Source organism: Sminthopsis crassicaudata, chromosome 3 (genome assembly GCF_048593235.1).
Source record: "Sminthopsis crassicaudata isolate SCR6 chromosome 3, ASM4859323v1, whole genome shotgun sequence".
NCBI lineage: Eukaryota > Metazoa > Chordata > Mammalia > Dasyuromorphia > Dasyuridae > Sminthopsis > Sminthopsis crassicaudata.
The window spans coordinates 262,428,322-262,441,659 of NC_133619.1; the positions used below are offsets into that span (position 1 = coordinate 262,428,322).

The 13,338-nt window shown below is 32.7% G+C and overlaps 1 protein-coding gene across 1 annotated transcript in view; it reads left to right on the forward strand.

Moving 5' to 3' along the window:
• The window catches only part of DYRK1A (dual specificity tyrosine phosphorylation regulated kinase 1A), a 288,823-nt gene that overhangs the window by 87,971 nt on the left and 187,514 nt on the right, over positions 1 to 13,338 (forward strand). Inside the window, exons 5-6 of the mRNA XM_074300646.1 lie at positions 5,035 to 5,154; positions 6,599 to 6,787. Of these exons, the coding sequence (XP_074156747.1) occupies positions 5,035 to 5,154; positions 6,599 to 6,787 (309 nt within the window). The remainder of the gene's footprint in view (positions 1 to 5,034; positions 5,155 to 6,598; positions 6,788 to 13,338) is intronic.

Genomic DNA, 13,338 nt, shown 5'->3' on the forward strand with positions numbered 1-13,338 from the left:
TTTGAATCACCCCATTGTTGAGAAGAGCCAAGTCCATCAAAGTTGATTATCACATAATCTTTTTGTTATGGTATGCAATATTCTCTTGGTTCTCCTTATTCCACTCAAAAATCAGTTCATGTAAGTCTTTCCAGGCTTTTCTGAAATCAGTTTGTTCCTCATTTCTTATACAATAGTAATATTCCATTACATTCATTTGTTAGCCCTTTGGATATAGTTCCAAATTGCTCTTCAGAATCAGTTAAATCATTTCACAACCCCACCAACAATTCATTAGTGTCCCAGTTTTTCCACATCTTTTGCAACGTCAACATTATCTTTTCCTGTTATTTTAACCAATTTGATAAGTGTGAGATGGTGTCTGAGTTGTCTTAATTTGCATTTCTCTAAACCAGTAATGATTTAAAGCATTTATTTTTCATAGATGCTTTTAATTTCTTCATCTGAAATTGCTTATTCATATCCTTTGATCTTTTACCAATTGGAGAATGACTTTTATTCCTATAAATTCTTATAAATGTATTGGTTTTGTTTGTACAAAAGCTTCTTAATTTAATGTGATCAAAATTATCCATTTTGCATTTCGTAATATTCTTTACTTCTTTTTTGGCCATAAATTTTCTTCCTTTTAAAGATCTGATGGATAGACTATCCCTTGCTCTCTTCATTTACTTATAGTATCACACTTTATGTGTAAATCATGAACCCATTTTGATCTTTTTCTTGGTATAGCATGCTAGATGTTAGTCAATTCCTAGTTTCTCCCATATTATTTTCCAGTTTTCCCAGTTTTACAGAAGCTGGAGTGTCTGGCTTTATGAAATACTAGATTATTATAGTCATGTACCAATGTGTCTTGTTTACCCAATCTAATTCACCAATATACCACTCTATTTCTTAACTAGTATTAAATGATTTTGTTGACTTTTGCTTTATAATATAATTTTAAGTCTGGTATGGCCAGGCCAGCTTTCCTTGAATTTTTTTTTCCATTAGGTTCTTTGATATTCTTCACCTTTGGTTCTTCCAGGCAAAATTTTTTTTCTAACTCTGTGAAGTAATTTTGGCGGTATGATTAATATGGCATTGAACAAATAGATTAATTTAAGTAGAATTGTTATTTTCCTAATATTAGCTCAGCCAATATATGAGCATTTACTATTTTCCCAATTGTTTAGATGTAGCTTTATTTTTGTGAAATGTTTTGGAATTGTGTTCAAATCATTTAGTTTCTAGTATACTGACATTTTATATTATTTATACTTACTTTAAATGGAATTTCTGTATCTTGCTGCTGAGTTTCATTGGTAACAGAAATATTGATGTTTAGTTGGAGTTATTTTATATCCTGCAACTTTGTTAAAATTGTTAATTGTTTTTTAGTAGTTTTTTAATTGATTCTCAGGACTCTAAATATACTACCACGTCATCTGCATAGATGATAGTTTTATTTTCTTATTACCTACTCTAATTCCTTTAATTTCTTTTTTCTTCTCTTATTGTCAAAGCTAACATTTCTAATATCGTATTGAATAATAGTGGTGATAATGGGCAACCTTGTTTCATTCCTGAATATAAACATTACTTACCAGACTGTAGCAGTCTTATGATTCTAATTATTATACAGGTACTTATACAAGACTCAGTACATATCAGAAAATATCAATGCATTAAATATTTTTTAAATGTCTCAGTTTATCAGAAATAAAAAGTTTGCAAAATCATACTAATGGAACTGACTTGTGAGAGAACACATACCAGGGGGGAAAAATCCACTGTATTTTTATAGTCTGAAAAAACCCACCATTTTTTTCTTATATCTGGTGGTCTAGGATATCTAGAATCAAATATTGGGCAGAGAATCTCTCTATAGATGTAGCTATTAAAGTAAAGAGCTGATTTTATCTCAGACAAGGTTCCACATATAACAGAATGCCATGGCTCTTACTGCCTATAAGATTATATTTCAATCCATCCCCAGAATTCTCCATGATCTTTAAGGCAGATTGAGGGTATCTAGACTATGCAAATGACTGTAGCTCCCAATTATGATGTTCCTCTATTTAAGATTTAAGATACATTTAGTAGGGAATGCTTTCCTGTACTTAGTTTCATTAGCCAGCCGCTAATAGTTGGAGTAGTGTTATTCCTCCAATACATTTGTATCACTTCAGCTTCAGGGAAGGGGAAGAGGCCTAGGTTCACAATTTAGTTCATAACTCATAGATCATAATCTCACTTCCAATTCCTAATCACCCTCCTTTTTCAAGGCTTCTGTGATTGGTTGGCTGGCTACATCATCCTTTCTAAAATTTTGCCTCCAAGGTCATAATGACTCAAACAACTGGGTCCATAAGAATCAAGCTTGGTACTTGTAACAGAAAAAATAATGTGAAACCAAAAGAAACACTACCTAGCTCTATTTCTAAAACCCTGGGTAAAAGTGAGAGGACCAGAGCAATGTCTTTGTCTTCTCATCAGTCAATCTTTTCAGTTGTGGTTGAAATGACATCTTCATCCTTAGCACAAAGAGCACAGAATAGCCGAAATAGTATTGATAAAATGGAAACTGGACCCATTTTCATGAAGAGCAAGAAAATTTTCATGCTTAGTAACAGAAGAGGTGAATTTAGACTAGAAACACCTGGATATAAGATTGTATGCCTTTCCCAATCCTCCCTTAGTCATTTTCTTATTGATAGGCCTTTATTTTTTGGAAGGAGGGGAAGGCAAATTAGTTGGGATTAAGTGACATGCCCAGGATGGCATAGCTAGTGTTAAGTGTCTGAGGTTGTATTTGAATCTAGATCCTCTTGACTTCAGGGTGGGTACTTTATAATCTGCCATCTAGTTGCCTCAAATTGATGGGCTCTTGAAAATTGTCAAGTGGCTTTCTCTAGAAAGCCTTGCATCATTTCAAAAAGTCAAGTATCATTTTATTAAAATGATGTATTGATACTGTTAATTAAAATCTTTTGGTTGGAGGCCAATATCTGTCTGTTTTGGAAATCAGATATCTATACACTATATTAAAAAAAACAAAAAAACAAACCAACTTTATTGACACTTTTCATTTCTCCCTAATTTCTAAATATGTTGCTCTTCCTACTCTTTTCTTTCCATAGAGCCATCGTCTTTAACGAATGAGTAGAATAAGTAGGAAAAAAATAGTTCTGTAAAACTAACCAACATATTACCTAAATATATGTATGAAATATTCCCTCATTCATAGTCCCTACCTCTGCAAAGACGACAGGGAGATAAATTTTCTCCTTTCTCTTTTGGGGTCAAACTTATTATGATTATACAACATTCAATTTCTTTTTTGTTGTTGTTCTTTTTATTTATGTCACTGAAATTATTGTGTATATTCCTCTCCCGTTTTTATTTAATTTTATATTAATTTATATGATTTTTTTTCCCATATTGGTTTGTATTCTTTAGTCATTGTGTGAAATAGTTTTCCATTACATGAATGTATTTACAGTGTTTACTTTTCTTGTCATTGGGCATCTAATCTGTTTCCATTTCTTTATTACTTCAAAACTTGTAGCTATAACTATTTTGGTCTATTTAAATTACCTGCCTAACTGTGAGATTTCTGAGTCAAAGGGTGAACCTTTTAGTAATTTTAGTTTAATTCCAAAATGGCTCTTTGGAATGATCATAGCTCTACCGTTTTATTCTTGTCTTTTTGTAACCCCTTTAATGTTGGCTCTTCAATTTGATTTGATTTGTATTTCTCATTTACTTATAACAATATTTTATTTGTTGATTGTTTACCTTTTTTTGGGGAATTGTTGCTAATCAGTTAGCCATTGAGCAGGAACTTTTTTGTTCCTCCATAATTAGGGTTATTTCTCTGTATGTCTTAGATAACAGGCACCCTAATCAGAGATTTGATAGGAAGATTTTTTTCCTCAGCCAAGCAATTATCTTTAACAAGAAATTCATATTCAACCATAGGCAAGGAAGTTTTAGAATATACTAGATCACTATATTGTAGGGTTGGTAAATACTGTGTCACAGAATTGCATGTAGTCTCTGTAATAGGTTTCTCTTATGCCAGCTGATGCTAGACGATTATCTTATTTCAGGGATTTAAGCCAAAAGAAGATGTTGCTCTTACAATGCAGGAAATCTATAAAGACTTAGATACATGCTACAAGGTTGTTGCAGTTAGCTATAGAGATACTCGGCTAACAAATCTAAATGATTGCATTGAATTAAATGATGATTGCCTTGGAAAATATATTGTATATTTCTATTTGTGATGAATGAAAAACCCCAATAGTATTTCTGGGTAATGAATGATTTGTTAATTAGGCTAGTTAATAGTCAATAAATTGATGGTCAGTGGTGGCTTCCCCTCCTCCCCCCCTTCAGTAACCAAAGACAAACCATGGAGACAATGAATTCTTTAAAGTCTTTGCAAAAGAGAATGCCCCAGACAGAAGAAATCAACCTGATTTGTGGATATTTTATGAGGAGGTGGGCTAGAAGAATTTAGCTCCTTCTGCTGAGAACAGTGATCATGAGACTCAGTGACCTATAGTAGCAGTTTGTACCGAGGAATCCATCTCTACTTAGACCACTGGCATTGGTTTTTTTCTTTCTGGAGCTAGGTTTCTTTTGACTCCAATAGAGGGGTGCAAGGCAGGGACTTGGTTCCCTGGGTCAAGAATTCACCTAAATTAGATTGTGTTTACACTCTAAACATAACAAATATCTCCCTTGGAAGTTCCTTGAGTTAGGGATATCTTCATCAAACTTCCATGTTCTTCAGACACTGACTGACTGACTGACTGACCTATAGGGACTGGGGCCCTAAGTGAGGAAATAAAAGAGAAAAGACTTTAATCTCATTTGAATAATTGGATGTTTATATAATAGCAAAATAATATTTTTTCTCATTCATATATACATACACAATGAAAATATATATTTTCTTTTATATTGTAATTTTAATTTTTAATTAAAGAGACAGTTTAATGTAGTTTAGTTAAAAGTACTAGTCTTTTCTGTCTATTTAAGGTGATACCTGATATTGTCATGTTACAGAGACGGATGCCCCAAACCTTCCGTGATCCAGCAACTGCTCCTTTGAGGAAACTCTCTGTTGACTTGATCAAAACATACAAACATATTAATGAGGTAAGCAAGTAAATTATTTATTTTATACCAACATGATTCTGGTAAAGAGATTGAAGGCCTTAGTAAAGAATAACAGTTATTCCATGGATTTAAAAAATTTAATATTTAAGTTATTGAAGACATTATATTATAGTGGGGGAGTTTAAAAATGACAGTTTATTCCTTGGATGTATCATTCCTGGTTTTCACTTGGCTCATCTTTATTTTTATTGGCATAGATTGAACTACTTCTGAGGTCTATTCCAGTTCCAAATCTAATGTCCTACCAATATTTCTACCTATATTTTGATTTTTTCAGATAATATTTGTTAGGTACTGTCAGATACTGTTATGTACTTTAGAGTCTATCAAAGATAGCTTTAGAGCATAATGTCAGTTTGCTCTCTATCTTAATCCTAACTTGGTAATTAGTTATTTAATAATAACTTTAAGAAAATATATGTATTTGTGTTTCCTTTTACACTCAGAATTTAGTCCTATAATTTATTTGTATGAAAAGCGAACCACCTTATGAGCTTTGAAGTAGAGGAATGAGGAAGGATATATCAGTGTGGTTAGAGGAGGTGATAGTAGTATATTTGTACATTTATGACATTTTGAATGGGTTGCTGATGAATTATTGTGACAATAAAGTTTTATAAAAGTAAGAAAGTTTTAAAAAAGAGATAAATGACCTTGCATTCATTATTGTCTTCTGTACTAATTTCTTGACTTTTATTAATAAATCTGAAAATAGTCATTTTAATTATTTTTTGACATTTTATATATTTTCTCACAATAATTTAGTTTTTATTTTGAAAGCATCAAGCATTATAATATTCATCTGATTTTTGTGACAATAGTATAAGTTGTTGTATCTAAAGGATTTTTTTTTCTTTGCTAAGACATTTGGGTTTAAGTGACTTGCCCAGGGTCACACAGCTAGGAAATATTAAGTGTCTGAGACCATATTTGAACTTAGGTCATCCTGACTTCAGGGCTGTTGCTCTATCTACTAAGCCATCTACCTGCCCCAGAGGATTTGTTTTTGCAGATGCCTTTTTTTTTTTTTTTTTTTTTTGTCTTGGTGTTTTATAAGAAAAAATAGCAGTTAAGAGTATTTACTGCATCTGTTTTGAATAGGATATAGGAGTGCAAATTAAAATGCTTACTCTGTTCCTTATGCTGAGGGAGTTAAAATTTATATATATATATATTCCTTATGCTGAGGGAGTTAAAATATATATATATATATATATATATATATATATATATATAAATTTTAACTCCCTCAGCATAAGGAATAGAGTAAGCATTTTAATGCTTCAAAAAGGAATGACTATGTGGTACATAATTCCATTAGTGTTGGCAGTTGAACTCTCCTCCCCAAATACTTGTAATTTATTATCTAAATTATTTGCATACTTAGAAATGTAAAAATATAACTATATGTCTTGAATTTCAGGTTTACTATGCAAAAAAGAAGCGAAGACATCAACAGGGCCAAGGAGATGATTCTAGTCATAAGAAGGAGCGGAAAGTTTACAATGATGGCTACGATGATGATAACTATGATTATATTGTAAAAAATGGGGAAAAGTGGATGGATCGTTATGAAATTGACTCTTTAATAGGAAAGGGTTCCTTTGGACAGGTAATTCAATGAAAATTGTTAAATTGTTTGGATTAGCAGGATAGTTTGTTTAGATTTTAAAATAGAGACAAAAGTATCACAAGATACATTTTTTCTTTTTGTAAGTATTTGATGTTTATATATTCAGTAATTAATGAGGCTTGAGAGTTATAAAAGAAAGAATTTATTCTATAGTCATTATGTGGTTAGACTTTCATTCTAGACATACATGTATCAGAGTCATATATCTGCTTGTTGGGATTCTTGTAGATGGGTTATCATATCTGTTATGAGAACCAGATTGGTGTAGTAAAAAGGAGAGCCAGCATTAGACAGATATGGGTTTAAGTTCCACCTTTGACACATAGTGGATGTGTGACCCTGAGTAAGTCACTTAAACTTTGAGCCAGCTAGCTTTCTAAAATTAGAATTTGCAAGAAGATAATCACCTCTATTGAAGAGGAAATTTGTTATCTACATGGAATAAATCAATTTCAAGTTTGAAAGATATTTTAAATGATGAGAATGAATCTTTTACTATCCCCTGGAAACTTATAAAAGTAAAATTTCACATGTTAGAGAAAAATCAGAGGAATAATCTCAGTCTGTAGCTATCCTATATTTTAAATTTCTTCTTTTGCTTTCATTTTGTTTACTATTGCTTTCAAGTTTGATGTCTTACCTTCTACTTTATGAAGAATGGAATAATTATATGTAAGAAATATAATTAAGGTTCAATTTAGTGCAGACTGTGTCATTCAGACAATTTTGAATGTCATTATACTCATTTAACTATTCAACTTTTCCCATTTTTATTGGTCAATTAAAAAAATTAATATAAAGGTAGATTAGAGAATTGACTGAATTTTAATTATCTATTGGAAAATTAGAAATTTGAATTATTTTCATTTCTTTTCATTTCTTAATATTTTATTTCTAATATTTCTACATTTTTACTAATGAGGTATTGCCTAATTTAGTTTTTCTTAAATTTTCCCTTCAAAAACCCATCTTTGCATCAGAATATTGAATAGTGAATAAGTTAATGGCACTGCAACACACATTCTCTGTATTCTGTTACTTTGAGTTCTAATGAAGGACTATACCTAAAATCTAACAGTTTCCTGCTTCTATTAAACCATTCTTTTCTTCTTTTTTCAAATAATTTACGTTAAATTTTAAAATTAAAAATTGAGTTATAACACTTATTATTCTTGCTAGTAAAGTTTGTTAAAGCCTTTCAAAATAAACATGAAAGTTGTTCCAGGTCAGTAATTTTGCTTTCATCTTACCTTTTTCATTTACAAACTATTTTTGATATGTTTTTAAAATAATATTTTCTCCCATTACAAGTAACAATGATTTAAAAATTTGTTTTTAAGAAGTTTTAGGTTCCAAATTCTATTCCTTCTTCCCTTTATCCTGTTGAAATATTAATCAGCCTGATATAGATTATATGTTAAACCATCCCTTTGTATAGTAGACATGATTATATAGATTTGAGATTGATTTATGGAAATAAAAGGAACAAAAACATAAAACACTTATCTTTCTTTTTTTTGGTACTTGGAGTTTGTTATAAGAGAATATAAGGGGCAGCTTAGGTGGTGCAGTGGATAGAGCACCAGCCCTGAAGTCAGGAGGACCTGAGTTCAAATTTGGTCTCAGACACAACACATCCTAGCTGTGTGACCCTGGGCGAGTCATTTAACCCCAATTGCCTCAACCAAAAAAAAAAAAAGAGGGAGAATATAATTGGTGTTTTCTTTGGAGTTCTATATACTCCTTTAATACTTTTTCCCATAGCAAATCATATTTGCAAATACTTGTGATTTAAAAATTAGAAACAAAAAGTTATTATTAGTGTGATCTTTTTTTTTTCTCTTTGGCTTAGGCAATTAGGGTTAAGTGACTTGCCCAAGATCATACAGTTAGGTAGTCTTAAGTGTCTGAGATTAGATTTGAACTCAGGTCCGGCTGGTGCTTTATCCACTGACCACCTTGCCGCCCCTATTATTGTGATCTTAAAAAGAATTTTTCTTAACTATTTTTTAAACTAGGTTTTGCCTAGCTCTGGACTTAACTTTAATTAAACTTCCATTGTCGTTTTTAATATCATTTAACTTGAATTAGACTAAAGTTGGGGTGAAGAAATGTAAGATTTGAATATTTTTTTGAAACCTCTTGTAATTGAATTTTTTTTTTACAATTTTTCGTTTCTTTTTGATTTTGATGACTCACTTTTCATAAATGTTTTAATTTCATGACCTACATTAAATATCTAAATTTTAAAGATGAACTAGATTATTTGAAATTAGGATGCAGCCTTACCATTTAGTTTCTATCTACAACTAAATTCTTCTTTAGATCAAGAGGTAAAAAAGCATAAAGATGGCAGCAGTTTAAAAAAAAAATAACTAGGTTCAAAAGGCTTTGGTAATAGATTAGAATTGAGCCCTACTGCAGAGCTTATTGTCACAGAAACTCAAATTATTAGGGATGCTTAAAGCCATTTTGCCTAATGTGTATTTGAAGAAGCATTCTCTAATGCAACAAAAAAAATAGTCATCCATTATTTTTGGAGGCCAGGCTTAAAATAGACCAGTCTGATAGGTTCAAGGTTCAAGATACAATAAACATTTGTGGATGATAAAAATCAAATTGAGAATAGTCTTTATTACTTAAGAATTAAAGATATGCATAAACATAAAACGGTACTCCCCTCCTTTGTTAGCAAATAGATCTTCAGGTATTTGAAGCTTTGGCAATAGCCTAAGCGATTCTCTCACCTTCTAAAAGCCTTTTATATATTTTGATCACCATACCTGTTTGCTCTGAATAAAGAAGTGGACCTGGAGTGAAGGAAAAAGACACTTAGTACCACCATCCTAGGCTTGAAGCCTAGGTGTCATCCTTGACACTTCACTACCTGGCACAAGACACTCTTTATTTCTTGATACTGGGCATTTTCATTTGTTGTCCTGTTATGTTTGAAATGCGATTTCTTCTCATTTCTGCTCTCTGGATTTGTAGGCTTTCTTTAAATCCCAGATAAAATTCTACAAGAAGCTTTTTCAGATCTCTCTTAATTCCACTGCCTTTACTCTGTTGATTTTCTTTCTTGTTTATCCTGTATGTAGCTTTTTTATATGTAATTGTTTTCATGTTCTTCTCCCATTAGACTGAGTTCCTAAGAGAGAGACAGCCTATCATTTATCTTTCTTTGAATTCCCAGGGCTTAATATAGCATACATATTGGCCTTTACTAAGACTAACTTACTATGATGAGGCCTGGTATCAACTCCTTTCCATTTAGTAGAATCTTTGTTCTGATGAAGAATTGATAATCCCTTCTACATTGTCCCTGTTCCCCATTATAGGTCCTTATCATCTGAGTTAAAATAGCTTAGAAATTGCAGGCCTCTTGCATATAACTTATTCCATATTGGAACTCAGCCCATACCACCACATATTCAGTGTTCCTTCTTTTTACGTGGAATCATTATACTGGATTAGCACTCTGAAGAAATGGCTGTTTTATTTTGGTTAAGAGAAGAGTATATGGTCTCTTCACATACTACAAAATAGCATCATGGTCCCTGTGTCCATCTGAATGATAGACCTTATCTCTAAGTCTGCTGGGTCAGGCATCAACAAAATTCTGCCATCAGTCCTTACCCTAAAAACTTTTTTGTTTCATTTTTAAAATTTTCATTGTTCAGTACTATTCTATCCAGGCCCTAGACCATCCAACCAAACCCATAGCCGTTTTAATAGGAATCAGTATAGATAAAAGCTTTGGTTGCCTCATCCTCCAAGATCCTCAGTTTACAAAGTGACTCATTGGAATTATTTGCTTTTATTCTAATCCCTGAATTTGCCCTTGGCTATTGTATATTTGACTGTTAAGATTGACTTTTCTTTCTCATAATGAGCAGAATCACATATAAATCAGTCAGAAACACGCCTCTCAGTGCTTAGATCTAAGGACCATTTGGCAGAGAATTAAAGTAGAGGCTAGAAGTCTCTACTCTCTGGCAACATCACAATCCATCTTGTAGAAGAACTTATCTTGCATTACTCAACTTATTCTGGCCCATTGTGTTGACAAGTTCAGGAACAGCTGCAATAATTGCCTTAATAGCTCCATTCAGCTCTCAATAATTTGTTGTTAATTTCCAGATACTACTAACTTTTGGGAGATTCTTAGGGATATTATGAAGTATTCCTCTTAACAGTGAGATTGGACCAGACTTCTTTTTTCCAGTAATGATCAAGAGCCCCATCCAAAATCTTTCACTTAAGAGCTCTACTATTACCTTTGGGATTGGGCATATCAATTTCCCCATCGATAAAATGGCAATATTAATACTTTCTCTATTTACCATAGGCTTACTATAAAAAGGTTTTTTTTCCCCCCTATAAGTAATAGAGGTGAATTATTTTCCAATTATTCTAAATCTGGGATAATTTATACTAGAAACTCTCATGGTTTCCATACTAGGTCTCTTTGTTCATTTTTGTCATGCTATCTAAGTTCGACTCTAATGAAGTTAAAGGTGTATTGAGACCTTTAAAGGTGTAAAAGAGACATTGTTAATGGCAATGGTACCACATTTGCTTTGGGCTCTCCAAATTGATCCCTTGGGTTTGTTTTTGCAAAAGTTTGGTGGTAATATTGTCAAGGCAGCTGGTGACTGAAAAGGACTTAGGTATCATAATGTAAGTTGCCATTCAGAACAGATATTGAAGTTGTGATTTCTATTTCCGCCCTGATCATCAAAGGCCTTGAAAGAATCTCCCAGGACAAAAAGAATCAGAAAAATATTAAATAGACTAGAACTGTCTGTCTCAATGAAATTATCAGTAGATGAGGTCCTGTTTTCTGTCAGTAGATCTGTCTGGAATGATTGAATAGTTTACTTGCACCAGCCTAAACCACTGGCTGCAACCTTACCTATATATTTCCTCCTCATGCCGTTGATCACATCAGTAGTGTGGTGCTGTAGAAGGTCTAGTGAATTAAGAGCCACAAAGGAGGGAGACTTATAATAAACAACAACCAAAAAAGAAAAGAAATTTCTTCCTGCGCCTCAGTGGGTTAAAGAAAAGCTAACTCTTATTTACATAAGATATGCAACTTGGATATGCAGCTTGGCTTGGCTAGGTGTCAGTTTTTTATATATATAAAATTGGAACTTAGACTTATTCTCTTTCAGCTTTCAGTTCAGTGATCCTATTGAATGTAACATTTAATGTCACTAGTCCAGATTGCTTTTGGATTTACAGGTGATTAGGTGTTTTCTTACAGAATAAATCTTAATTGTTGCTCTCTCTCTCTCTCTCTTTTTTTTTTTTTTTTTTTGATAGTTTTTGGTATCAGTCAATTATCAAACATTTTCTGTTTTGTAGCAGACATTTTACTTGATTTGGAGCATATTAAAGCCAAAAAATGAAAGTTCATTTCTCAGGGGAAAGTTTTATTGATAGACAATATGTGCATGTAAAAATGCTGGTAAATATATACAAAGTGATTAAATAAAAAGTAGTGAAATGGAACACTAGAAATTGGAATCAGGAATAGTATCATTTAGAAGGTAGTGCTTGAGCTGTATATTGAAGGAAGTGAGAATTCTCTGAGACAGAGGTGAGAAAGAATGTATTCTAGGTATGGGGAATGGTTAATGCATAAGCATAGAGCTGGGCGGATGAAATGCTATGTGTAAGGACCATCATCATGACTAAGTATTTAAATAACTACCATTTGCCTACTGTTGGCTAAAGAGCTGAAGATACAAATAAAGCCACCCATGGTGGGGGAGATAACATCTAAACAACCAGACACATATACTATAAACATGGTCATTTCAGAAAGGGTTCACCCACTCTATCACACTGTCTCCTTGACGAAGGACTGCTGTAGGTGTCTCTTGTGTAGCAAAAACTGGTATTTCCAAGGATTTTTGAGTGATTCTTTAAACCACATTGGATAAAGCCAATTCAACTTCTCTCAAAGCATCTTGAACTTCTTTTGTAAGCTGGCATGGTGTTGGGGTAAAGAAGGAAACTAGGAAAGACCTGCAGAAGATAGGATTTGAGCTGTACCTTGGAGCTATGAAGTAAAAACAAGGAGAGAAAACATTCCACAGAATGGGAAGAAGCACTATGTGAACAGAACACAAAAGGAGTCTTGTATAATTTGCAGAATAAACAAAAGGATGTAAAATGGAAGAAAACTGTAAAGTTAGAGCCATACCAGGTTGTGAAAAAATTTTAAAGCCAAATGGGATTTTCTCTTTGATTCTAGCTGGAGTTAATTCAGCAGGGGGTGACATGGTCAATTGTATATAACTTTGACACATTGGTGTGGTGAATTGGTGAGACCATTCAAAAGGTGATTGAGATACTATTAGTATGAAGTGATTAAGATCTCTACTAAGGTGAAGACTATGTCAGAGAAGAGAAGAGAATGTATTCAGAAATTTTGACAAGATTTGGTGATAGCTTGGCTGTGAGGGGTAATTGAGGAATCAGGAATATCACTGAGATTAGAATTCTAGGGGGAATGACTC